The following is a 26,793-nucleotide window of genomic DNA, read 5'->3' on the forward strand; positions in this document are numbered from 1 at the left end:
TCCGGCCATGAAAGCCTTCGACTACAATGTGAAAAACCTTCATTCCTGCACAGGAGGTTGTGGCATTTCCGTCTGTGTTTCGGGTTTCCTGGGGCCACTACCTCATGGGCCTCGTGGGTCTCATGGCTCCCTCCTTGGCCGTGAAATGGACATAAGGTGGCATTTGCAGCAGAAGCAGCACTGGCTGTTTACCTCCGATTCTCAGGACAGAACCGAAGAGCAAAAGACACCGTGGTTGGGCTCCCTTCCCTTGCCTTCCTTCCTCCCTTGCTTCTTTCCTTCCCCTTCCTGCTCCCTCCACGGGAATCTATCTGCCAGATGGACGGTTGTGAATGCCGGCTCCCAGGGTTGCATTGTTTGTTCTGCTCCATTTGGAGCACACTCCTCCTCTTCCTTGTGGAGGGAGACTTTGGGGAGTGGAGGCAGGGCAGACCAATGGGACGGGGATACGTGGCTGATACGTTGCTTCTCCAGGTGTTTTTGGGGGTCCGCAGGCTGCTCTGGGTGCATTTGGGGGTCCTACCACTCCACTAGTGCCCTTCGTCCACTGGGGTGAGACCTTTTGGACTGTCAGATTTCGCTTCTTTCACCTCCGGAGCGCTTCTTCCCCCTCCCCATTTTGATCTGGCTGCCCGATAATAGCCATATAATGACATTAAGGCATTAAAATCGGTTTTTATCCCGGGACCAATGTTCCAAGCTTTCATGGAGTGGGGATTTGTGGCCTGAGCACCTGAGAGGGGTGCTCTGAGTCTTCCCTTTCCATAGAGCACAGCTGAAGCATTGTCTGCAGAGTCCGTTATAAACACAAGGTGTTGTTGTTGCTCACAGATTGGTGTCCAATATTTTTTGGGCCTCACCGTTGAGCGAAGGGGGACCCAGTATAAGTAGCATGCTCTGGTCCAAATTGGCCGCACCCTCCTCCTCTCTTGTGTCATTTGAGGCTGGGGCTGGCTAGGGAGCGGTCCCGGTTGCCCTCTTCCCGCTCTCCTGGCCAAGGAGGGGCTCCTGGGCTCCGTCTCCCCGGCCTCGGAGGCACGAGAGCAGCCAGGCGAGCGGCCGAGCACAGAATAGCATCCCTTCCCTCTCCAGGGGTTTGGTTGCCGAGGAAATGTCATCCATTGAGCCCCGGGAAATGGCGCAGGAGCAGCATCTGCCTGGCATCTCAGTGGCACCAGGCGGGCAGAGGAGGCCAGTGGGGTGCTTGACCCCTTTGGCCAGGGTGTTGAATCCCTTTAGGATGCATGGCTCTCTGTGTTTGTGTGGGTTCGTTTGTCTGGGATCCCATATGAAGATAATTGGCTGTGAGCAGCCTTTGCCCCCCCTTTCCCCCCACTCCTCTCTCTCTCATTTTCCATGTTGTGCCCCATTAGCCGGTCACGGGCAACGTCACGCTAATTACGGAAGAGCCGCCTTGTGTGGGTGCTCTAATTTGGCAGCCTGTGCCCTCAATTAAGGCGTGTAATTTGTAGCTGAATGGTTCCCTTGCCTTGTACCGGAAGGAAGGAAGCAGTTTGAGTGCTGCCAGAGGGGCACATACCTCCTTGCTCAGTGGTGGCCCCTCGGTGCCGCGAGACGAGGCCCAGAGCCATGCCAGGCATCCCTGCACAATCCTCATTGAACTCTCCTGATGAAACCCGTCACAACGAGCGCCCAGAGGAAGGGATGGCAGTGGCATGGCATATCCCTGTGATTCATGCAGACAGCCTTCCCCGAAAGGAACGCCTGCTGATTGGGAAAGGCATGGGTTTTCCAAGTAGCTGGAGGGAGACGCCGCTCATCAAGGCCACGCTGCTGCCCTTGGCGTGGATCTGGGCACGGAAACGCAGGGGGGTGGGGTCCCCTTCCCTTCCTGACATACCAATCAGATGGTGCAGCCAAAGCGGATCCATGGGAAAGGAGGGAGTTGTTGCTGGTCTCCTCCGTGGTCCTGGGTGGCCTCCTCCATGGCTCCCTTCACGCTTTGTCCCCTGGTAGTCACCGGCCATGGGGCCGCCCCCAAGAACAAGGGAAAGCAAGAGAGACGCCACCAGATTGGTGGCACCGGTTGCACTGAAGGGAGTGCTCCTCTTGCACAGATATCCATGGGTCAACATGTTCATAGTGCCACCCCAACTCTCTCCTTGTGTCCTTTGTGAGTCTTCTGGTCAGATGGTCTTTGAAGGTGCATCTCCTAGTTGCCTTTGCAACCTCAGCTGCAAACATGGGATCTCAGTGCAAGCATTTGGTAATGTGTATGGGCCCTGAAGTCCAGGTGTGCATTTGGGTGACTTGTCGCAGCGTTGTGTTTGCAGATCCGTGGTGCCCCTCTTCCTGGGGAAGACTAGGTTGGGCAAGGGAGACAGGCTGATAGGGTTGAGACCTGTTGAGATCTGTTCCGGAACAGCTGCAAGGAGGCCCCTTGGCCCATACCTGGCCTTCTCCCAGCCATATAGGGGCCCTGAGACGGACCAAAGGAGGGAGGCTGGGCACCGTTCCTCCTGCTTTCCGTCCTGGCGCCGCCTCCTTCTCCCCGTCGGCCCCAGAACTGAACTAGGGTGTGCCCCGGTCCCTGGCGACTCTTGGAACTAACCCTCTTTATTCCTCCTCTCCCCGATTCTCTTTCAGACAGCAGTTCTGTGGATGAAAAGGTTCTGACCTCACCTGTTTCCTTGAAAGTGGGGCGGGGTGGGAGGGGGTCGATGGCGGTGGTGGTGTCTTCTGTGGGCCTGTGTCTGTCACCCAGTTTGACCCGTTCATCCGGTTGTGAGACGCGCATGTTCCCCTCCGCCCCTCCAGCTTTCCATGCTTTTGTGCCCTCAATGTCCCCCCCCCCCCCCGCCCCCTTGACATGCAGGATGCCCCCCCCTTCCACCTCCACACTTTTGTGGTTGGCATTTTGTGGCCTTGCTCTCTCAGGGCTCTGTGTTTGACTCTCGGCGGGCCCCCGGTTTGGCAAACGATCCGTCCGCTCCCCCCGTGCCCCCGCTTGCACTCCAGGGTTTAAAGGGGAACCCCTCTCCTTCTGCCCGCCCTCCATTCCTCCCTTCCTGGGGTCTGCTCGCTCCGCGGGGGCCTCGGCCGGGAAGCAGGGAAGGGGCGCCCCTTTAAACGCTGAACGCGGCTCCTCCATTGTTGGTGTTGTTGACGTGGATGTGGTTGCTGTTTGCCCCCCTCCGGCCACCAAGGAGGCCCCGTTGTCGTCGTGGTTGTGGCTTTGGCGTGGAGCGGGCCCCGCTTAGCTTCTCCATCCAGGTGTGTCCTGTCCGGCGTCTCCTCCTCGGCCCCTCCGCCCACTCGCTGACCCTCCTTCTTCTCTTCCTTCTCCGCTCAAGGCCCGCATTGTCTCTGGCGGACCCCTCCAGGCCTCCAAGCTCGCCATCCAGGCTTTTGCTGGGTGAGTAGCAATAGCACCATTGAATAATAGAGTTGGAGGTGACCACATGGCCCATCTAGTCCAACCCCAGTTGCCGTTGTTATTATTATTATTATTATTATTATTATTATTATTATTATTAATATACCCGGGGGACCAATAATAATAATAATAATAATAATTATTATTATTATTATTATTATTATTATTATTATTATTATTATTATTATTTATATACCACTCTTCTCCCCTGGGGAGACCAATAATAATAATAAGAATATAATATAAATTTTGATTTATATCCTACTTTTCTCCCTAAATGGGACCCAGAGTGGCTCACTACATTATATAAAAGACAATACAAAACAATATACGTATGTAAAACTGTAACCTATAAAAACAAAGTTACAATAATAAATAAACGAACATATTTAATAACATTTGCTGAATACAGTTATTGCAGGACACTCAACAAGACAGACGGTGATCTTAGCACGACTCGATAAAATTAGCCTTCCTGTCTTTACTCCTAAGTGTCTTCCTCCAAATCTCGCACGAGCAGGAAGGTCTTTAGCTGCTCGTATTAAAAAGATGTCAGGGAAGGGGCAGTTTTGACATCCATCTCACCCTGGTTTCCTTTCGCCTTCAGCCCAAACAGCGCTCTGTACGGGATCGACAGCATGCCGGACCTGCGGCGCAAGAAGTCCTTCCCCATCGTCCGGGACGTGGTGAGTGCCGTGGGGTTCGGGATTTGGACCGAATGGGGAGCCCGGAGCAGCCAAAAGCCTCCCAGGGTTCGATCTGAAGGGAGACCAGGCCCTGATCCCCCCCCTTCCCTTTGCTGCAGCCCCTTCCCAAATCCATGTCTGAGCATTTTCTTGAGGTGTAGATGGCTCGGCATGGGTGCCTTTGAGTGAAGGGAAGGGTCCCTGGGGCAGGGGTAGGTAATCAGTGGTTCCTCTTGAGGTCGCAATCCTCTGGACTCCTTCCCATTAATGCTTCTCCTCCTCCTTCCTTTCTCTCCCTGGATCGCTGGATCTCCCAGGCCTTGGTAAGTACATCTCTGTTGATGTTGTAAGTAGTTGTTCGTGTTTCTGAAGGCAAATTCAATGCCTCCTTTTCCTTGTACAACGAGGCATGCTTCAGCGCCGGTGGTAATTGCCAGGGAGGTCTGGACGCGTGCCGTATCCAAACCGAAGCCTCTCTAGAGCGGGCAAATGGAGTGATGGTGGGCACCATTGGCCAAAGGGAGGGAGCCAGGGCCAGAATGGACAGAGAGACGGACACGCAAGGGGGGACTGGGCCCCTTCTGGCCCTAACAGGGATCCCTGCCTTTGTGAGGAATCTCTCTCTGTGATGTGGATTTCTCTTGAGGGCTTCCCTGAACTGTGTTGAGGAAGATGCATTTGCCGGGGAGTACGAAGCTGCCTTTATTCATGTACTAGAATTAAAAATGCATGAGGAGCTCTCGCTTCTCTTTTTCTGACTCTGACGTGGCAGATCCGGGGCATTTGAGGCTTCTAGGCACAGTTCGTGGAAGCGCGTGCCAACGGCATGGATGTAATGACCCTTTGCTCTGCAAAGAGCTCCCATCATCCCCAGTGGGGAAGTCTTGCAAGCCTGTTACAGGCCACCTTCGCATCCCAAGCCAAGGAAGGGTGAGCTTTGCCTGCCTCATCCCTTCAGACACTTGCCTCAAGGGCTACAACTCAGAGCCTTCTGGGAGCGGGCCTTGAGGACTAGAAGCCTACCTTCCAGAGACTAAATCAGGCATGGGCAAACTTGGTCCCTCCTGGTGTTTTGGATTTCAACTCCTGCAGTTCCTTCAGTACATGGACAACAGACTCATAGCACATGCATGTGTCAAGTCCAGGTGTTTTGGACTTCAAATCCCACAATTCCTAATAATAATCATCTCACTTTGACACTGCCCACCTTGGGACATAGACTTGAGACACCAAGTAAACATCACTTAATTTAAACCCAGGACCGACCAAGAAGCCATGAAATCATGCCACACACACCTGGGTTTCTTGGAGTCTTTCTGAACGCCTAATTAATCTATCCTTCACTCCGTTTAAGCGGCTGAGGGGGAAAAGGAAGGGGCTTGAGGCTGTTAAGAATGGTGGGAGTTGCAGTCCAAGACACCCAGAGAGAAGGCCCAAGTTGGCCCATGCCTGGACTATATCATTGTCAACTCAACTCCTTTTTGCCTGTGATGTCTTTTTGGCAGAGCAAAAGCCGAAACCATTTAATTTCTCTCCCTGAGCGTGACGTTTCCACGCAAACGAAAGAGAAAGGCGGAGGCTGGTGGGCAAACAGATTGTTCCATTATTAATGGTTTGCTCAGGAAATTAATTATGAATCAGTGTCGCAATTTAGCCGGGCTAAACGGCCCAGAGTTTGCACAGAGAGCAAGAGAGGGAGAGGGAGAAATGTCGGTGAAAGGGAAACCATGAGATTTGCCCATTAACTGTCGTGCGGCAATAATGAAGCAGACCAACGATTCCTTTCTTACATCATAATTAGTTTCAGAGAGTTAATCATATTACCTCCCTCTGCAAGTTTTAACTACCGTCAGGGGAGACGTTGGAGGGAAGGGAGCGCCGCCGCGCCGTTTCGTGAGCGGCTGCGCAATGGAAGCCTCGGCCACACGATCCAGAGGAGACCCATTGGCTCCAGAGAGGTCCTTGTTTGGGCCAAGGTGTAGAGCAGGGCAGGAAAGGCATGGTCCCAATGTGGTTCTGGGGGCCGGGCCGTGCAGGACAGGTAGGGCCCTTTCCTCTTGTATATGAAACAGCCAAGCCCTCCAAAAAGTGCACGCTCCATTGTCCTGTGAAAATTGTATAGACCACTTTATAAAATCTAGGCGAGAAGAGGCGTTGTTCTCCTTTGGAGCCAGGGCTTTGGTGGCAGAGGAATGGGGCCCCTGGGACGGATCAAGGGGGTGGGGGGGCCTGTCCAGTGGGGCCCTTCCCAGTCCTTCCTTGTGGCCTTGCTGCCACCGCCACCTTCTTAACCGCTTGCTTTTCCCTCCCACAGAAGACGCTGGCTGCCCGGAAGTCCGGCATCTCGCTGGCCATGCTCATCCGGACCTCCGTCAACAATGAGGAGATGGTAAGCACGGAAGCAGGCCTTCTCCTTCCTCTTTTTTAAAAAAATACATCTCTGATGAATAAATAATAATTAATAAGATGTGTACAGATGTGGCCAGAGAGACAGGGAGTCTATGTAGTCCATGACAGGGACTACAACAGGACTACAGCCGGCAGTATATGAGGTGCCTGTGGTCCTCCGATGGTCAACTGAGGTTCGTTTTGCACACCATGTTCTTGGGAAATGTGAACGATTCCCAACAAAAGAATTTTAAAGGATCTACCTTCACCTTTTCTCATTCCATAGAAACATATACAGAACCTTGTTTAGTGTTTCACATTGACATTTCCTCTCTTTCCTTAATACATACCAGCCGAGTTCCTAGTGAGTGTTCCTAGCATGAGCAAAGTACGGTCACTTTGCCTTGCACCCAGACGTAGGTTTCCTGAACACGCTCTTTAAATTACAGAGAACGTCTTGATATCTGTTTGTCATTCTGCCGCTTCCTCGGCCCTTGGGAAGCGCTGCTCCGGCGTCGGCCGTATTGATTGGAGGCGAGCCTAAAATTCCTTGCCAAGGAGGCTTATTGATTGTTCTCCACTGGCTAATTTTATTCGCCTTCTTACTCTTGGAAATAGAACAACCGTTTCTTTTTTTAAACCCAGGGCCTGGTTGTTTGAGCCAGGTTGGAGCTCCAGGGAGGGGGAAGCATCATGTAAACAAACCCCCCATCAAGGAAGGGCAGCCTCGGAGGGGACGGACCAGGCCTGGCTCATCTGCCTGCGTCCTTGATGAGGACTATAAACTTGTGCAGCATGCGGTTGTGTTCCATCGCTCTCTGACTCTGTTTCCGGCCTCTCTGCCCCTGCGTTCCCTCCCCAGAAAATGCACGTGTTCAAGAAGACGCTGCAGGCGCTGATCTACCCGATGTCCTCCACCACCCCGCACTACTTCGAGGTCTGGACGGCCACGGCCCCCACCTACTGCTACGAGTGCGAGGGGCTGCTCTGGGGCATTGCCCGGCAAGGCATGCGCTGCACCGAGTGCGGGGTCAAGTGCCACGAGAAGTGCCAGGACCTGCTCAACGCAGACTGCTTGCAGAGTGAGTCTCGGCCAGGGAAGGGACAGGGAGCAGCGGGGCCCTTCTTCCTACACTTTCCATGGTTCAACCCTTGTCAGGACTGAGGCTCCAGAGCAGGCATGGGCCTTCCCTCCAGGTCTTGGACTGCAACTCCCACCATTCCTAACAGCCTCAAGCCCCTTCCTTTTTCCCCTCAGCCGCTTAAACGGAGTGAAGGATAGATAAATTAGACGTTCAGAAAGACTCCCAAGAAACCAAGGTGTGTGTGGCATGATTTCATGGCTTCTTGGTCGGTCCTGGGTTTAAATTAAGTGATGTTTACTTGGTGTCTCAAGTCTATGTCCCAATGTGGGCACTGTCAGAAGTAAGATGATGATGATGATGATGATGATTATTATTATTATTATGAGTTGGGTTGACTTTGAAGTGAGTGTCCCAAGGCGGGCACTGCTGAAGTGAGATTTTTATATTATTATTATTATTATTATTATTATTATTATTATTACTACTACTACTACTACTACTACTACTATTATTATGAGTTGGGTTGACTAAGAAGTCAGTGTCCCAAGGCGGGCACTGTTAAAGTGAGATTTTTATATTATTATTATTATTATTATTACTACTACTACCATTATTATTATGAGTTGGGTTGACTTTGAAGTCAGTGTCCTAAGGCGGGCACTGTTGAAGTGAGATTTTTATATTATTATTATTATTATTATTATTATTATTATTACTACTACTACTATTATTATGAGTTGGGTTGACTAAGAAGTCAATGCCCCAAGGCGGGCACTGTTGAAGTGAGATTTTTATATTATTATTATTATTATTATTATTATTATTATTATTATTATCATTATGAGATGGTTTGACTTTGAAGTCAATGTCCCAAGGTGGCTACTGTCGAAGTGCGATTATTATTATTATTATTATGAGTTGGGTTGACTTTGAAGTCAATGTCCCAAGGTGGTCACTGTCGAAGTGGGATTATATTATTATTACTACTACTACTACTACTACTACTACTACTACTATTATGAGTTGGGTTGCCTTTGAAGTCAATGTCCCAAGGCGGGCACTGTCAAAATGTATTATTATTTTATTATTAGTACTATTATTACTATTATTATGAGTTAGGTTGAAGTCAATGTCCCAAGGCGGTCACTATCAAAGTGAGATTATTAATATTTTATTATTATTATTACTATTATTATTGAGTTGGGTTGACTTTGAAGTCAATGTCCCACAGTGTCTCACTGTTGGAGTGAGATTATTATTATTTTATTATTATTACAATTACTATTTTTATTACTACTGTTGTTCCTACTGGAGGTGGTTGATTTCTTTCAAAAAGGAACTTTTCCCAAGCTCCGAGCTGGGTTTCCTTTGTGTGGTAACGCCGTGGTCCCGTCCCTCTCAGGGGCTGCCGAGAAGAGCTCCAAGCACGGGGCAGAGGACAAGACCCAGAACATCATTGCGGCCATGAAGGACCAGATGAAGGTCCGGGAGAAGAACCACCCGGAGGTCTTTGAGCTGATCTGGGAGACCTTCCAGATCCCCAAGGAGGACATCTCCCAGCACCTGAAGGCAGCCAAGCAGAGCGTCCTGGAGGGGACCTCCAAGTGGTCGGCCAAGATCACCATCACGGGTGAGTCTTATATTTTTGTATTGTATTTTTTGCTCCTCGGCTTGATTGCTTAGGCTGGGCATGGACCAACTTCGGGCCTCCCTCCAGGTGTTTTGGACTTCAACTCCCACCATTCCTAACAGCCTCGGGCCTTTTCCTTTTCCCACTCAGCCTTCTCAATTCCCTTGTTTGTTGCTTATTTTATTTGATTTTATGTTATTACTGTTTTTGTTTTGATATTCGTTGTAATTGCTTTATTCTGTTTTGTTTTGAGCATCGCCCCATGTTAACTGCCCCGAGTCCCTTCAGGGAGATGGTGGCGGGATAGAAAAAATAAAGTATTAAATTATATTGTAAAATGGGAGTTTTCCCGAGAAGCCACCTTAGGTTTAAGAACAGAGGGAGTGAAGAATAGACTTAAAATTATGGGAGTTGAAGTCCAAAACACTTGGAGGGGAGGCTGAAGTTAGTCCATGCCTGGCTAGATTTCCAGCAGACAGTCAGTAATGGAATCGTGCTGCTCTTGATTGCCAGGATAATGAAAATAGTCATTCCCTTGCGGTCGAGGCATCATGATATTCTGTACCTGTCACCGCTGATGGCACCTGCCCAGCAACAGACACAAGAGGCTCGCTGTTTTCATTACCCCATCAATTATCCCTGTCAGATACAAGCGGGGAGAACCAAGCCCTCCAGGATCGTGAGAGGTCTATCTGTCCAGATTTAATAACAAGGTCTGCAGTGGATTCCCCATTTTGTGGCAGGGGGGCTCTTTGGTGCCTCACCCCCCTCCCCTCCTTCCTCTGCATTCCTTGTGCCGTCATGGCTGGTTTCGATGCCGAAGCCTCCGTCTCCGCAGGCCCTTCTGCAGGATATTATTGCTCTGCTCCCCTGGGAGGCCCTTGCTCCACATCCAGGTCTCCTTGGGGCTCGATGCGGCATCCGCTCCTCCTGCCAAGCTTGATTATCGCAGCCGCAATAAAGCCAACCTGAGTCCAGCATCGGCACCGGGCAGGCGGCCCTCTGCGTGCCACCATCGCTTGGCTGCCTTGTCTTTGAGATGCCCAGGGTACTTTGGGGAGAGGCCGATGATGTTGCGACCCTTGATTGTGCCCAGCCCCCTTTATGAGGCAAATGGTTAGGCTAAGGAGCATGACAGTCTGGCTTTGTGTCACCTTCCAGCTAGTAATAATCCATATCTGTGGATGGATGATCAAGCGGGACGTGAGGGCCTTCGGGCGCCTTGCATCCCTGGGAAGAGGCTTGCAAAATGAGCAGGAGGGAGGCACATTGCATTAGGAAGGTGAATAATAATATTAATAACAACAAAAACAACAATGTTGAAGGCTTTCATGGGTTGCTGTGAGATTTCCAGGCTACCTGGCCATGTTCCAGAAGCATTCTCTCCTGACATTTTACCCACATCTCTGGCAGGCATCCTGAGAAGTTGGGAGGTCTGTTGGAAACAATGAAAGTGGGGTTTATATATCTGTGGGGTGGGAGAAAGAACCCTTGTCTGTTGGAGGCAAGTGTGAATGTCACAATTGGCTAGCTTGATTAGCATTGAATAGCCTTGCAGCTGCAACGTTTGGCTGTTTATTGCCTGGGGGAATCCTTTGTTGGAAGGTGTAAGCAAGAGTTCTTTCTCCCACCCTGGACATGTGCTCTCTCCCCATCCAGACCTGTTTGGGGGTCAGGGGCAGGGAAATAGTTAAACTTACTATGGTGTTGTGACACAGTGGCATTTGGGCTCCTTTGTCCTTCAAGGGATCGTCTTGGGCTTCCCCTCTTTCCAGCTCTATGTTTGAGGTATGTGTGTGTGGGTATGCAATGCCAGTCAGGACGATGGGTGGGAGAGTCAGCTCATGGTGCCATTCCTCCCGTTCCGCAGTGGTGTGTGCCCAGGGCCTGCAGGCCAAGGACAAGACGGGCTCCAGCGACCCCTACGTCACGGTGCAGGTGGGCAAGACCAAGCGCAGGACCAAGACCATCTTCGGGAACCTGAACCCCACCTGGGAGGAGAAGTTCTTCTTGTGAGTAACCCCTGGGCCATGGAAATGTCGGAGAGGAAATGTCCTCTCCGACATTTCCCTCAGGCTGCATTTCAGGCAGGTTCCCATGGGAACGGATATCACCTTCACCCGTTCTCTTGGAAACTGCCAGGAGATTCCAACATAATAATAATAATAATAATAATAATAATAATAATAATAATAATAATAATAATACTATCATCCCCATACCAATCCTGTATCCGTAACCATTTTTGTACCGGTTTGCACTTTTTACCTTTGTCAACTTGATATAGACACAAGGTCTACTCCCATCCCAATTTGCACTTCCAAGAATTTGCAGCACTTTATCAGTCACCTCGTGTTTACAATATTTATATGGTGCACTTTATCCAGTCTATTTTTACAACCTCTCCGTCTTAATCCATGTTTTTATTAGTTCTTGTCATTTGTTTTTAATGGCTAATGTTTAAATTTTTATAATTGTGCCTGTCTCTTGTCTATTGTTGTGTTTTATATTGCTATTGTTTTTATTCGGGCTTGGCCCCACGTAAGCTGCCCTGAGTCCCCTTTGGGGAGATAGAGGCGGGGTATAAAAATAAAGTTATAATAATAATAATAATAATAATAATAAGAAGAAGAAGAAGAAGAAGAAGAAGAAGTATATTTTCTGCCCTTCTCCCCAAAGGGACTCAGAGTGGATTACAATATATAAAAAACACAGGCAAACATTAAATGCCTTGTTGCAAATGGAAATACAGTGAAACACAAATACACAGACCAAGGCAAAGGCTTCTCCTTTCATTTCCGGCTCTGGGGGAGGTGTGTTTCCAAGCTGAGGAGCCCGCATTGTTGTAGACACCTCGAGATCATGTGCCGGCAGGATGGCTTGGGGCATTTTTTTGCCTTTTCCTGCCAAACGGTACCTATTTAACTACTTACATTTACATGTTTCCAAACTGCCAGGTTGGCAGGAGCTGGAGCTGACAGGCGGGAGCTCACCCTGTCTCGCAGCCCTTAAAACCCAACCCTAAAACATATGGCTCCATCTTTAGTTGAAAGCCTTCTTAAATAGGAAGGTGTTTGTGGAAGGTGTTTGTGCTTCCTGCCGGTGAGGCAGAGGACGGAGACAGGTTCCAAAAGGAGAGTGCAGGGGCCGTGGTGGTTTGGTTCCTTCGGCTTCGCAGGGTTGTCCCAGGCCTCCCTCTGTGGGATCGGGACTGGCTGCGTGATGCCTTTGTGCCCAGATCCTTTGCAGCCGAGCGAGCGAGCGAGCGAGCGGGCGGGCGGGCGTGTGTGTTCCCTGGCTCCTCCGGCGCCTGTCTCTCACTTGCCATCTGGCAGCCGGGAGCAGCGTCTGCCTGCTCGCTGCTCGCTCCCAAAATCGGCAAATAAATGCTAATTACAGTCAAATAACACAAACAGTTGAGCTTTTTGAAGCCTGCAAAATTGCTCCTTTTGCCAAACGCCCAGGCCAACTGTGGGACGAGACACAAATCACGGCAAACGGGTTTCTCCCGCTTGCAAGCATGGCTTTGGTCCTGCAGGAGACGGAGGAAAGCATGTGCTCCCCTCCTGCGCCTTTCTCCCTCCGCTTCTTCCTTCGTGCCCATCATTCCAGAAAGGGATGGGATGGCATTGCTGGGGGGGGGGGGCAGTAATGGAAGAGGCTTAGCGTCTCCGTCGTGGATTAATAATAGCGATGGCGGAGAGAGGGCTTCCCGGTCGGGAGTGTGGATTTGTGTTGCATTATGCTTGGCCCGGGAATAATAATCCTGCCTTTGTGGGAGAGAGATTGCACAGAGGGAGGAGGAGGGGGAGCATCATCGAGCCCCTTCCTCCACGTTCCCCGCACTTGGGATCCTTCCTCAGCCCCATTTGTGGAATTGTGCCTTGTCTCCACTTGAGAACCTTCGAGTTCTCTACTTGTTTCGGACTTTGCTACCCAAAGACTCAAGCATTAGGAGGTCAAATATGGAGAACCTCTGGTGCATCTAGGTTTTCTTACATGGGAAACACTAAAGAGGATTTTTGTTGAGGCTTTCAAATTGTTTCCGGCTTATGGAGACCCTAAGGAAGGGTTTTCTGGGGCTGAGAGTGTGCAACTTAGGTCATGACAATAGAGGAGCCCTTGGTGGCGCAATGGGTGGCGCAATGGCCCCGGTGGCCCTTGTGCCGGCAGGACTGCTGAGCAAAAGGTTGTTTGGCGTTCGAATCTGGGAAGCTCCCATCTGACAGCTCCAGCTTCCCATGCAGGGATGTGAGAGAAGCCTCCCACAAGGACGGTAATAATAATAATAATAATAACAACAACTTTATTTTTATACTCCGCCTCTATCTCCCCAAAGGGGACTCTGGACGGCTTACATGGGGCCAAGCCCGAATAAAAACAATATCAATATAAAACACAACAATAGACAAGAGACATGCACAATTATAAAAATTTAAACATTACCCAATAAAAACAAATGACAAAAACTAATAAAAACAAGGATTAAAATGGAGAGGCTGCAAAAGTAGACTAGGTAAAGTGCACCATATAAATATTGTAAACACGAGGGGACTGATAAAGTGTTGCAGATTCTTGGAAATGCAAATTGGGATGGGAGTAGACCCTGTACTCCCGGGCAACATCCGCTGGGCAACATCTTTGCAAACAGCCAATTCTCTCACACTAGAAGTGACTTGTGGTTTCTCAAGTCACTCCTGACATGAGAAAAATGAATGACAATAGAGGATTTCTCTTCTCCTTTGCTGAGCAGACCTTTCTGTAGGTTTGTTCTGGAGTTGAATTTGTATGTAGGTCAGAACAGGTCCATTCTCTAAGTGTACCTCCATCTAAATATACAGTGCATTGCTACGATATATATATCTAAGTCTGATTTCCTTCCAAGTGTAAGGTCTTGGCGGTGGGTTCGTAGGTGACAGTAGAGACCTCTTCTTGATCCGCGCATTCCTTTGCATTCTATTTCAATTAATTTATTTCAATTATTTATACCCCGCCCTTCTCACCCGAGGGGACTCAGGGCGGCTTACAAGTGGCAATTGATGTCGCTACACCGTTATACAATGAACTAAAACGTTAAAACAGTTAAAACAGTCATAAAATACAATATACAAAGTTTAAAACAATGCAATCTTGGTGCATTAAATGCTCTTATTAGATGTTCATTTATTTAGGAGATTTACACTGCATGTTCTTTTACTCTGGTCCTTTTGGGGGGGGCATGTGCTGAATTCAATATCAAAGTATCTTAAGAGGGTAAGGTGGTTTTCTTGCATACAAATAAACAATATGTACACATCTCAATTTACCTTAAACTGAAATGCCAATTTTAACTATCTTAAAGGATAAGCCTTACATTTGCATACTTGCAAATATTTGCAAAGCCATACTTTGCATGGAGGGATTTGTGTTGTGTTGTGTTGTGCCCTGCGTGACCTGGGAATAATAAGAGAGGTTGCACAATGGAAGGAGGACTGCTTGGTACTGCTGTGCTCCATGCGCCTGCATCTCCCTCCCTGGACGCAGCAGCAGCAGCAGCAGCAGCAGCAGCGCACCTTCCCGGTCATGTGCTGAGCGACAGATGGGAGAGGCAGCCGCTGCAGAGCCTCCTCCGCTGTAGTAAAGCCCATTAGATGAGAGATCCACCTCGTCCGTCCCCCCCTCCCCAACCCCAGCCTTGCAAACAGATGCAGGGCTCGCAGGGCATCCTTCCTCCCGAGCATCCTTTGGGGGTTGGGTCCAGCGGCCTCCTTTGAGAAGGGCCCAGGGTTGGGGGGGAGGGGTCCATCCGGGGTGGGGAGGGGGCTGCCTGATGTGCCCTTTCTCTGCTCACTCAACCTCCCTCCTCCCATCCTCCGGCAGCGAGGAGCATCCTCCTCGTTAGAGGAGAAACGAGGCCCTTAATCACAACAGGCTTCGCAACAACCAGGTTTTGTTTATGCGCTGACCTAGATTTGCCTTCCGCCCCTTCGGCAACGCAGGGAGTGATTACTTCCCATGAAATGAGCATGGTCCGTTGCCTGTAACGGATCAGGGCCGGCATGTTTTCCCTATTCGTATTCCTCTCCAGTGATGGGAAATCAGCAGTTCCCACGTGAGTCTAGGGACCAGGCTTCCTGCGAGCAGACAGTGTGGCCCATGTGACCCTTGGAGTGGCCAGTGTGACCAGTGTGGCCCTCAGAACGGCCAGTGTAACCAGTGTGGCCCTCGGAATGGCCAGTGTATCCTGTGCGGCTCTCAGAATGGTCAGTGTAACCAGTGTGGCCCTCAGAATGGCCAGTGTAACCAGTGTGGCTCTCAGAATGGCCAGTGTAACCAGTGTGGCCCTCGGAATGGCCAGTGTATCCTGTGCGGCTCTCAGAATGGTCAGTGTAACCAGTGTGGCCCTCAGAATTGTCAGTGTAACCAGTGTGGCCCTCAGAATGGCCAGTGTAACCAGTGTGGGTGCTCCGACAGGCTCCAGAGAAGGCCCAACAACAACAACAACAATAAATCTTTATTTGTACCCTGCCACCATCTCCGCGAGGGGACTCACTTTTATAGAAGCATTGCAAGTGCCCATATCCATAACAACACACACATATAAATATATGACAGAAGTATAAAAACAACAATACACATAAAATCCCAGTACATTGTAAAATTTCCTAAAACGCAGTAAAACCTGCGAATAAGCTAATTATTATTAATTCGTATGGGTGAGAAAGGCGGGGTAAAAGTGATGTAAATAAATAAATAATAACAAAGTGCAGAGTGGCGCAGTCGGGTCATCAGGCTGGCCAGAATCTCACAGTCTCTGTTGGAAGAGCCATGTTCTGGATTATCCAATGCATTTTTGTAGTCAATGTTTTCAATACATCATGATATTTTGGTGCTAAATTCGTAAATACAGCAATTACTACATAGCATTACTGTGTGTTGAACTACTTTTTCTGTCAAATTTGTTGTACAACATGTTTTGGTGCTTAATTTGCAAAATCATAACCCAATTTGATGTTTAATAGGCTTTTCCTTCATCTCTCCTTATTATCCAACATATTCGCTTATCCAACGTTCTACCGGCCCGTTTACGTTGGATAAGTGAAACTCTACTGTACTTTTAAAGGAGTTTTATGATCTTTGCAATGTATTGTTTTATAGTGTCGATTTTATTGTGGTTTTATTTACTGTAATGTGTTTTAACTGTTGTATTTGTTTTGGTTAGCCGCCCTGAGTCCCTGTTGGGAGATGGTGGCGGGGTATAAGCATAAAGTTACTGACTGACTTACTTACTTCCCAGCGAGTGCCACAACTCCACCGACCGCATCAAGGTCCGGGTCTGGGACGAGGACGACGACATCAAGTCCCGGGTGAAGCAGCACTTCAAGCGGGAATCGGACGACTTCCTGGGGCAGACCATCATCGAAGTGCGGACGCTGAGCGGAGAGATGGACGTCTGGTACAACCTCGGTGGGTGGCCGGAGCGATGCCAAAGCGATACCAGATGCCTTCCCTTGGGCATCGTTCCCATGCGCCTTCCCTTCCCCTCCTTGCGCTGAGTGCTCCTGCCTCCCTGCCTTGCTCTTGCCCCTGAGAGCACAACCTTGGCTTTAGATCCCATCCCAGGGCTCCAGAGGGGTCCTGAGCCTGCCCTGCCCCACACTGCCCCATTGCCAGCCCCAGCCAAAGTGCCACCTCCCTCCCTCTTCCCTCTATCCTCCTTCAGGAAGCAGTTAAAGACTTGGATGTTTAGGTTGGCCTTTGGTGAGACAGTCACTGGATGACCAGCCTCAGTTGGCATTATAACTCTATCCTGAATTTTATTAGGTCCCTTTTATTCTGGTATTTTAAGTGATGATGTTATTTTATATTGCTGCTGCAGTCCCCCCCACCAATGAAGTCGATTGAATTGTACTTGGTAGTTGATTGATTTACTGCTGCATTGACTCTTGTTTTATTGACTTACTGTGTTTTACTATTTTTTTATATTGTTCAATATATTTATGCTGTTGTTTCTGTAAATTGTGCTAGTTGGGCCTTGCCCCGTTTGAGCCGCCCTGAGTCCCCGTGGGGAGATGGTGGCGGGGTATAAATAAAGTTATTATTATTATTATTATTATTATTATTATTATTATTATTATTATTATTATTATTATTAGACAAGCGCACGGACAAGTCTGCCGTGTCGGGGGCCATCCGGCTGAAGCTCAACGTGGAGATCAAAGGGGAGGAGAAGGTCTCGCCGTATCATATCCAGTACACCTGCCTCCACGAGGTGAGGAGGGGAGGGGGCCCGCTTTCATGGGGGAGGGCTGGGCTGGGGTCTCTGGGCTGGGAGATGACGCCCGCCTTCCCTGCAGAGCCTCTTCCACCACCTGACGGAGGTGAAGTCTGGCGGGGCAGTGCAGATCCCGTCCGTCAAAGGGGACGACGCCTGGAAGGTCTACTTTGAGGACACTGCTCAGGAGATCGTGGACGAGTTTGCCATGCGCTACGGGATCGAGTACATCTACCAGGCCATGACGTACGTATGCGGGAAGGGGTTAAAGGGACCCAACCCCTGACACTCGTCCCGGGCCAAGTGCCTTCCTGCAGGCTGGTCCCCCCAGGCCCTCCTTCCTTCCTCCCCTTCCTTCCTTCTCCCTCTCTCGTTCTCTCCCTCTCTTCCTCCTCTTTTCCCTCCTGCTGGAAATGAGCCGCTGAGCTTCCCCTGGGCGCAACCAGCGATGACAGAAAGACAGCTGAGCTGGAATCTCAATGAGGGAAGGAGGTGCCACGCGGCGCTCCGAGATGTGTTTTGACACACCGAGTTAATTTTATTCCAAGCTCTTAACGCCGCCTTCCCTTCAGCTGAGCCCCGGGGAAAGGAAGGAAGAGAGAGAGAGAGCGCACTGTTCTGTACAAAGCCGGCCTCCCCCCTCCTCCTTCCCTCCCTCCCTCCCTCCCTCCCTCCCTCGGAGAGATTTGCATCCTGATTCACGTTCAGGGTGCAGCCCCGCTTGCCCTCCTCCTCGCACGGGGCTTGTGAGAGCAGCGAGGTCCAAAGGGACACCCGGCGCCTTCTCTGCCCGACAGGCTGTTTCCTCGTAAACGTTGACCCCTTTGTTCAGGGGACATCCCCTCCCGTGTCATTTGTCAGTCAGGCTGCCCCAAGACGTGGCTCTCCTTGTTCTGATCCCTTTTATCTAACCACGTGAAAGGCAGTCCAGGCCAACCTGGGGTTTGTTTACATCCGAGAGAGCTGGGACACCATCAAGGAATGTAATCAAGAGTTGCAAAACAAGCAGGGAGCTCCTTCTCTTATCCATGTTTTGAAGCCCAGAATGGAGGCATGATGATGATGATGATTTTTTTGCTTCCTCCTTCATCATCACCGATGAGAGATACGGATGCCTCCCCTGCCTTTTACATGCTTCTCAGTTGCTATCTTGACATTGAATTCCCATCCCGACCCTTTGCCCCTTCCCTGGTGGTCTTGCTTGAGCTTGAGCCTGCGTCTGGACAGTTGCCCATCTCCTGCCTCCTGCTTCTCTCTCCTCCTCTTCCTCCGCTGCAGGCACTTCTCCTGCCTCTCCTCCAAGTACATGTGTCCGGGGGTCCCAGCCGTCACGAGCACCTTGCTGGCCAACATCAACGCCTTCTACGCCCACACCACGGCCACCACTAACGTCTCCGCCTCCGACCGCTTTGCGGCCACCAACTTCGGGGTGAGTTGTCCGTTCTGTCTTCCTCTTTCAATGTACGCTCCTTCCTCTGTCCTGCCCATTGGCCAGAGAGAAAGCATTGACCCTGGACCCCTATCCTTGCCAGTGCCAGTCTTCCTTTTGGTCTGACCCAGAGTCTCATAGAGAGCCAGGTCTGTCAAACCCACATCATCCTTGTTATGGTTGCTGTTGCACTACAGCCCTCAACCACCTTTTCCACCACACACCACACTTGGTCCAAATAGTCCAGTAAGATAAATTTTATTAAAAGATGAGTGTATAAAAAATCATAACTTTATAAAGAAGCATCAAAGTCCAAATAGCGATTCCAAAATAATAATAATAATAATAATAATAATAATAATAATAATAATAATAATAATAATAATTTATTTATACCTCACCACCATCTCCCCGTGGGGACTCGGGGCGGCTCACAACGTTACAAAAGTAACAGCACAAATACATTAACAATACACACAGTTTAAAACACAAGAAGATGATAAAACAAGTTAAAACAAAGATTTAAACAACAATAATAATATCAATAGTAATAATATCAAACAACCACCAATGTGATTCAGTCACCTTCAAAGGTGGGGGGACTATAGCAGCAATATAAGATAAAATCATTAGATTAAAATATCCCAGTGAAAGGAACCTAATAACATTCAGAATAGAATTATAATTATAATGAGGCTGGTCATCCAAAAGAATCCCAGAAAGCCGGAAACCATTTACAACATAGTCTTCATAATTAATCACTAATCCAAGGCAGGAACTAGAAAAAGGAACAAACGTGAAAACTTGGGTGCATGAAACAAAACCTAAGAACAGGAACTAAGAGCTGCTTTCCCCTTGAATACAATGTTGTTCTCACAAATAATTGTACCAGCAGAAATCACTGAAAAGGCCTCCGTCCCTCCCATGACATCATTCCTCACGCACCTGCCTTTCACGTATTATCCACAGAATGGAACCATATAACATGCTTCTTTTGTTGTTGTTGTCAGGGCTTATGTCTCAAAGCGCTCGATATAAACATTTGCTATTACCGTCCACCAAATGTCATGCCTTTTCCAAGTGATCCCCCCCGCCCCCCCCCCGCCAACCCATTTCCCGCCCTTTGATCGCCTTCCCTTCTTGCTCCAAACCTTTTTGATGTTAATCCCTCAGAGCCAAAGTCCCCTCTTGGTCAGTCGGTCGGTCGGTTCGTTAATGCTAATTTGCCTTTGACGCAGATAGCTAGCAATCCAGTTTGTGGCTCAGCAGATGGCTGCGCGGGCAGGACCCCGGTGGCCACCGTTGTGCGGGAACCAGGCCAAGAGAGGGGCTGTTTATTGGGGGGAGGGATGCACTCAGCCCCCTTGGTGACACTTAGGGATGTGAACACGGGGGCAGGGCAGCATTGGGAGCCACATTTGCCACGTGAGACCCCCCCGTTCTGATAGGAGCCCCTCTTTGCCTCGTGGCTGAAACCCAAGGAAGCCCTTCCAGGGGTTTATGGGCTGGCTGGAAGGGTATCTTTGCCCAGTTGAGTTCTCCATCATTACTTGGGGAGGGGGTCTGAAGGCAGGTGGGTTTCTCCCATCTGCTGCTGTGGGAGGGGACTGGCCAAGGGGGGCTTCTCTTCCACGACTCAGGGCCCTGCCTCCCTCTCTTCCTCCGCAGAGGGAAAAGTTTGTCAAACTGCTGGACCAGCTGCACAATTCCTTGAGGATTGACCTCTCCAAGTACAGGGTGAGCACCGAAGTCTAGGAGGGTCATTGGGTTTCCTTTAGAAGGAGGAGCAGGTGACCAAGAGCCCCTTCCTCCGCACATGGGGGTGGTCCTTGGTGGGGCCAGGAAGGCGCCCCTGGGCCTCATTGCGAGCCTCTTTTATCCTTATCGGCATCCAGGAAAACTTCCCCGCCAGCAGCCCTGAGCGGCTCCAGGACCTGAAGTCCACCGTGGATCTGCTGACGAGCATCACGTTCTTCCGCCTGAAGGCAAGTATTGTGGCAGTGAATGAAGGAGAGGCCTTGCAGCTGCCTCTCTCCCATTGAGTCCTTTATTGACCGTCCTCCTCCACCGACCCCCAACCCCCAGGTGCTGGAGCTGCAGAGCCCCCCCAGGGCCAGCGCCGTGGTCAAGGACTGCGTCCGCGCCTGCCTGGACTCCACCTACAGGTACATCTTCGACAACTGCTACGAACTCTACGCTCAGCTCATGGACCAGGTGAGTAAGCCCTTCTCACCCAGACTGTTTGACCACCCGCATCCCCGCCTGGAAATCTGCTCTCAGTCCCACCTCCGTCTCGAGCATGGCTGGTGGGAACGAGAGTGACCGGGGCCTTTTCTGTGGTTGCCCCTCCCTCTGGAACTCCCTCCCAAAGCAAATTAGAGCAGCCCCCTCAGTCCTCTCCTTTAAGACAACTTTAAAAGCCTATTTCTGTTCACTAGCGTATGGAGAAGAGGAAGGATAATATTATAGATTCTAACATGGCGGACGCAGTCGGCAATGATTATGTAATTTATTGTAGAGCTGTATTTTTTATACTTCAAACTTTATACAGATTTAACTGTTTCATTGTGCCATCTTTGATGTCTGATTGACTGATTTACACCTTTAACCTAAGCCTTCCAATTGTGTTTTTAATAGTATGTGTGATATTTTCTTATTTATTGCTTATGGCATTGAATGTTTGCCACTGTTGTTTTTGGTTTTTTTTGGGGGGGGGTTGTTTTGTTTTTTGCTTTTTTTTTTGTAAGCCACTCTGAGTCTCTCTGGGGAGAGAGGGCGGGTTCGAAATTATATTTTATTAATTTATTTTCAGTACTTATATTCCGTCCTTCCTTTTCACCCCTAAGGGGACTCAGGGCAGATCATGGAACATACATATGCGGCAAACGTTCAATCCCGTTTATACGCTGACAAGACAGACAATTGTGTATATGTGCTATATAGGCTTTCCCATCCTCGGCATCTCAGTATTATTATTATTCTCCTCCAGCAAAGCCCCCACAAGCCCCTTCTTCCCCTGGCTGCCTTGGGGGCTTCCATACGGCCAGATGTAAATACTGGCGGCTTCCAGGTGCCAGACCAAGCTCCTCCTAGACCAATGAAGGGCAACCGTTTGCGCTTGGTGTGTCAGAATTCACTAAAAAACCTAGCATGACTTGGGTGGTGTGTCACTTCGAGAAAAAAACCCATAATTTCACAATATGTATAGTTTAAATAGCAAAAATGTATAATTGTAATATATAACTGTATTTAATAAATCAAAAACTATTTACTACCCTTATTTCCATATACATACATCTATGGTACCTCTTGCAGTTTCCACGCTGATTTCTCTGTATTGTAGTTTCAATGTAGTCATGAATAATTAATAATATAATAATAATATTATATAATAATATACTACAATAATAATAGAATAATAATAGAATGATATAATAATAATCTATATATATATAAATGTAATGTGTGTAATTCCCATGGAGTAAACAACAAAACCACTGGACCAAAACCACTGGACCACCAGATTTGGCCACAATAGACATAGTCATCCAATCAATCTGCATGCAGCAGCGTGTCAGCAAAAATGGCTAGGCGTGTCAGTGCTGACACGCGTGTCATAGGTTGGCCATCACTGTCCTAGACATTCCCTTGCTTTTGGGCATTGTTTGGACACTGCTCCAGGTCAAATCCGGCCCCAAAGGAGCTGCCTTGGTCCTGCCGCCTTCCCTCCCTGCCGCCCTCCTGAAGGCAGAGATAGCTCCGGCCTGGCAGCCAAAATGGCAAACCTGACAACAGATCAGCTTTTCCAAGCTCTTATCACTTGCCTGGAGCTCCTTTTTTATAGCCCTTGTTTGTTTTCCTCCGGCTTAATCTGTGGGTGACATTTGGACGTGTTCCTCCAACACCTCCTCCTCCGCCGTATGCTCCTCTTGACATGAAATGAGGTTGGAACGAAAGCGCTGTGTTCCCAGCTCCTTGGCCCCGGTTTCGCATGAGGAAGCGCTCCAGAAATGATTGCGCTGAGCCTTCTGCTCCGAAAAGACCCTGGCAAGATGGGGAGGAGAGGTGCCAATGTCACTCTTGGAGGCTCACGCCGATTTTGGGGGAGGGAAGGAAGGAAAGAAAGAAGCCATTCCCTCCACTCACCCTTTCATTGGCTGCAGGGCAAGAAGCCAGAGGTGTCGCGGGAGGAACAGGGCCCCACCATCCAGAACCTGGACTTCTGGACGCAGCTCATCACCCTCATGGTCACCATCATCGACGAGGACCGGACAGCCTACACACCCGTCTTGAACCAGTAAGGAGGGGGAGGGGCCCCTAATAAGACTCTTGGCTCTCGGTTGGGCACTGAGGGGCCTTCCTTCTCTGGGCCCTTGGATTGCGATGTGTCGGAAGGAACAAGTCAGTCCCGGCCCCTTCTTTTTGGCCCCAGGACTCCCCCAGTAGAGGCCCCACAGTCCTTAAGCCTGTTGTTCTCCAGGGCTGGGAAACACCTCTGTATTTAACACCAAACCCAATCCAAGGTGAAATAGCAAAGCAGTTTATTGAAGAATATTTTTGAAAAGCAGTTCAGCAAAAAATAATATAAAAAACAGTCTAAATGTCAGAAGTAGTCCTCAAAGTACAACAGTAGCATCAAAAACCAGGAATACAAGAGCAGAATAACTCCATGAGATTCAGGAACAATCTTTAACACTTGGAAGCATGGAACATGAGCGACAGGAAACATGGAACTAGAAATCCCTTAGCAGGCTTGACTTGGCAAGAGATGTAGCCTTAAAACCCAACGTTGACCAGACTGGTGAAAAGGCCTTTTGGTCTTGTTAATAGAGACAGAAAATCATTCCTTCTCCCATGAGAAAAATACTTTTTTGCTAACAAGGGTCTTGACCTTTGCAAACTCTGTTGAGCAGCCCTGTGTTGACTAAACGTAACTCTCCTATCTAACTGCTCATTAGACTGTGCACCTGAGTCTCCTCCTCTGGGCTCCTCTCTGCTTTTGACCCTGCTTCCCTAGCAAATGGCCTCTCTGGAATTTCAGTCTTCAGATTCAGACAGAGACTGCTCATTTCCAGGGCTTAAAATCCCCTGCTGCTGATTCTCTTGCCGACTTGCAAGCCCAGAATCCCCAGGTGCTGCAGGCACGATCCAAGGCTGAACTCCAACAGGGCCTGCAAGGCGGCCGCATCATGCAAAGCTCCCGTCCAATGATTCCAGTCCTTTTGACGCACCACATTCCCAGGGAATTAAGATCAGCAAATACAAGGGGATATTTTTATAAACATCAAGTTTGCACAGCGCTTCTGAAAGCCAAATAATCTGGGAAAGATTATCCGGCATTGAGTGGCGGGGAATGCATTAAGAGGGCGCTTTCCCTCTCCCCGCATCGCGGAGTCTGAGTGTCTGATTGCAGACAGAATGGGGCGCTGAGCCCCCCACCTCACCCCCCCCCCCCCAGGACTGGGTTGTGGGGGGAATGTCCCCCCAAAGAGTTGTGTGTTTGAAGTCAGAGGGGAAATGGGTCACACAAAGCCTTTGTGGGCGAGATGGGCATTTCAGGGAGGGTCAGACTGACCAGTGGGTCTCTGTTTTGCAGGTTCCCCCAGGAGCTGAACATGGGCAGGGTCAGCGCGGAGATCATGTGGGGCCTCTTTGCCCAGGACATGAAGTACGCGCTGGAAGGTGAGTGGGGGACGGAGGGAAATAGGGAGGGAGGGAGGGCAGGCCTTGCGCCCGCAGGAGCAGCACCCGCCCACCCGTCTCCCCCTCTTCTCCTTTCTCATCCATGTCCCTGCCTGTCGGGTGATTCCTTCCGACGTGGCTCTAAACTGGACTGGGAGCAACTTGGCAGGTTGTCACAGCTGGACACGGGCCTCCGCCTGATGCCTCGCCAAAATCATTGGGACAGGAGGAAGCGCCAGGGAGGAGGGGCAGGGAGGGAGGGAGGGGGCCTGGCAAGCAGAAAGGGGGAGGGCAGGGAGAGGGAGGGAGGGAGGGAGGGAAGGAGAGAAAGAAGGAAGAGAAGGGTTGGAGGCAGCCCTGTCCCCACAGGATGACCCTTCTCTGTCTTTCTTGTTCCTAAAGCAATGCAGTGCCGCTGGCTCTGCTCTTGTGGTCTGGAGGGGCTTCATGGCACCAGAGACCACCCTATGCAGGGCCGTAGCCAGAAAAAAATTTCGGGAGGGGTTTTGAAAATTTCAGGGGGGGGGGGTTGAACCCCTAGCACACACCCCTCCCCGCTACAAACCTGTCAATATCTGCTTGAGAGAGTGCCTGGAGGGACTCTTAATGTTTTGTGTCTCATAGACTTAGCATGGGGATTTGGTTAACCAGTTAAAATTCATGAGTAAACCAGGTTTTTTTTATAACCTGAAAAATGTCGGGGGGGGGGGGGGTTGAACCCCTAAAAAACCCCCCTCGCTACAGGCCTGACCCTATGACACCCTCTCCCCCACCCCAAACCCAGTCCTCCTCCTCTTCCCCACGTTCAGGGGAGGCAGCGCAGAGTCCGCCGCCTTCTCATGCAAACACAACCTCTGTGGAGCGAGCAGAGGAGGATGCGCCTGTCAGATATTCCGTCGCCTAAGCCCTTTCTCCCAAATCCCGGCACGTTTGGCGCAGCTGCCGTGTTTGAGCACCAGATTAGCCGAGTGGCGGGGGCTCCCCCCCCCTCAGCCCCCTCCTCTTCCCTCCCAAAAGGCCTCCCAAGACAGTCCAAGGGCCTTTCAAGCCTTCCAACGTCCACAGAATTATTATTCTTAGTATTAGTATTACTGTCAGTAGATCTCAAAATACAGTAGAGTCTCACTTATCCAACATAAACGGGCCGGCAGAATGTTGGATAAGCGAATATGTTGGATAATAAGGAGGGGTTAAGGAAAAGCCTATTAAACATCAAATTAGGTTATGATTTTGCAAATGAAGCACCAAAACATCAGGTTATACAACAAATTGGACAGAAAAAGTAGTTCAATACGCAGTAATTCTATGTAGTAATTACTGTATTTATGAATTTAGCACCAAAATATCACGATTTATTGAAAACATTGACTACAAAAATGCGTTGGATAATCCAGAACGTTGGATAAGTGAGACTCTACTGTATTAGTATTACTGTCAGTATTGATACCCCTCCTTTTGGGGGACCTCGAATCTCAAAATTTAACACTAAGCAACTATAAACATGTAAAGAAACAAGGCTCTCGTGGCCCCCATTTGCCCTCCAAGGGAAGCAGGGAGGGGAGGGGTCTTCTTTGGGGCCTCTTTTTGCAGTCCCATGAGCCCCCCCCCCCAAGGGGACACCCCATTTCTGGCCCCCTCCCTCCCTCCCTCCCGCCATCCGCGAGCCGTCCTCCAGACGAGAGCGTCCGTCTCTTTGTCCGGAACTAAGCGGTGCCCCCGGACAGAGTGTAATTGTATTTACGGCGCCTGCTTTTGTTAAACGCTTTCCTTTCCTCCTTCCCTGTGTTCCCCCGACAGAGCATGAAAAGCAGCGGTTATGCAAGAGCACCGATTATATGAATTTGCACTTCAAAGTGAAGTGGTTTTATAATGAATACGTGAGAGAGATCCCCTCCTTCCGGGACTCGGTGCCCGAATACTCCCTGTGAGTCCAAGAAGTGTCTTGCGGGGTCGGGTCGGGGTCTGGCGGGAGGGGGGGGGCTGGCGGGACGGGCTCCCTTCCTTACGTATCCAAGGGGAGACATGGGGGCTCCAAGGGGTCTGCAATGGAAGCCCACTCCCCTTCTTGCCACAACCGTTCCCCAAGGCTGGCCACTTGCCCCAAAGCTCTCCTTCCTTCTCACATCTTTTGCCCATAGGAGCGGGGCCTGGGTCCTATTCTGTGGACCCCTTCTTTGACCCCTTTCCACCCATGCAACCCCTTCCGAGTCAGGGGGCTGTTCTCTGAGGGTCCCTTCCTCTC

The 26,793-nt window shown here is 49.8% G+C and overlaps 1 protein-coding gene across 6 annotated transcripts in view; it reads left to right on the top strand.

Moving 5' to 3' along the window:
* The window catches only part of unc13c (unc-13 homolog C), a 47,922-nt gene that overhangs the window by 8,130 nt on the left and 12,999 nt on the right, over positions 1 to 26,793 (top strand). For all 6 annotated transcript variants that reach the window (XM_062963388.1, XM_062963392.1, XM_062963393.1 and 3 more), the window contains 17 exons: positions 2,608 to 2,630; positions 3,315 to 3,376; positions 4,005 to 4,083; positions 6,398 to 6,472; positions 7,334 to 7,553; positions 8,959 to 9,186; positions 11,057 to 11,198; positions 16,463 to 16,632; positions 17,322 to 17,437; positions 17,523 to 17,686; positions 18,719 to 18,869; positions 20,538 to 20,606; positions 20,765 to 20,854; positions 20,955 to 21,083; positions 23,033 to 23,166; positions 24,466 to 24,551; positions 26,349 to 26,475. In XM_062963388.1, coding sequence (XP_062819458.1) covers positions 2,608 to 2,630; positions 3,315 to 3,376; positions 4,005 to 4,083; positions 6,398 to 6,472; positions 7,334 to 7,553; positions 8,959 to 9,186; positions 11,057 to 11,198; positions 16,463 to 16,632; positions 17,322 to 17,437; positions 17,523 to 17,686; positions 18,719 to 18,869; positions 20,538 to 20,606; positions 20,765 to 20,854; positions 20,955 to 21,083; positions 23,033 to 23,166; positions 24,466 to 24,551; positions 26,349 to 26,475 — 2,065 coding nt within the window. The remainder of the gene's footprint in view (positions 1 to 2,607; positions 2,631 to 3,314; positions 3,377 to 4,004; positions 4,084 to 6,397; positions 6,473 to 7,333; positions 7,554 to 8,958; positions 9,187 to 11,056; positions 11,199 to 16,462; positions 16,633 to 17,321; positions 17,438 to 17,522; positions 17,687 to 18,718; positions 18,870 to 20,537; positions 20,607 to 20,764; positions 20,855 to 20,954; positions 21,084 to 23,032; positions 23,167 to 24,465; positions 24,552 to 26,348; positions 26,476 to 26,793) is intronic.

The sequence above is a fragment of the Anolis carolinensis genome, unplaced genomic scaffold, assembly GCF_035594765.1.
Source record: "Anolis carolinensis isolate JA03-04 unplaced genomic scaffold, rAnoCar3.1.pri scaffold_11, whole genome shotgun sequence".
Classification (NCBI taxonomy): domain Eukaryota; kingdom Metazoa; phylum Chordata; class Lepidosauria; order Squamata; family Dactyloidae; genus Anolis; species Anolis carolinensis.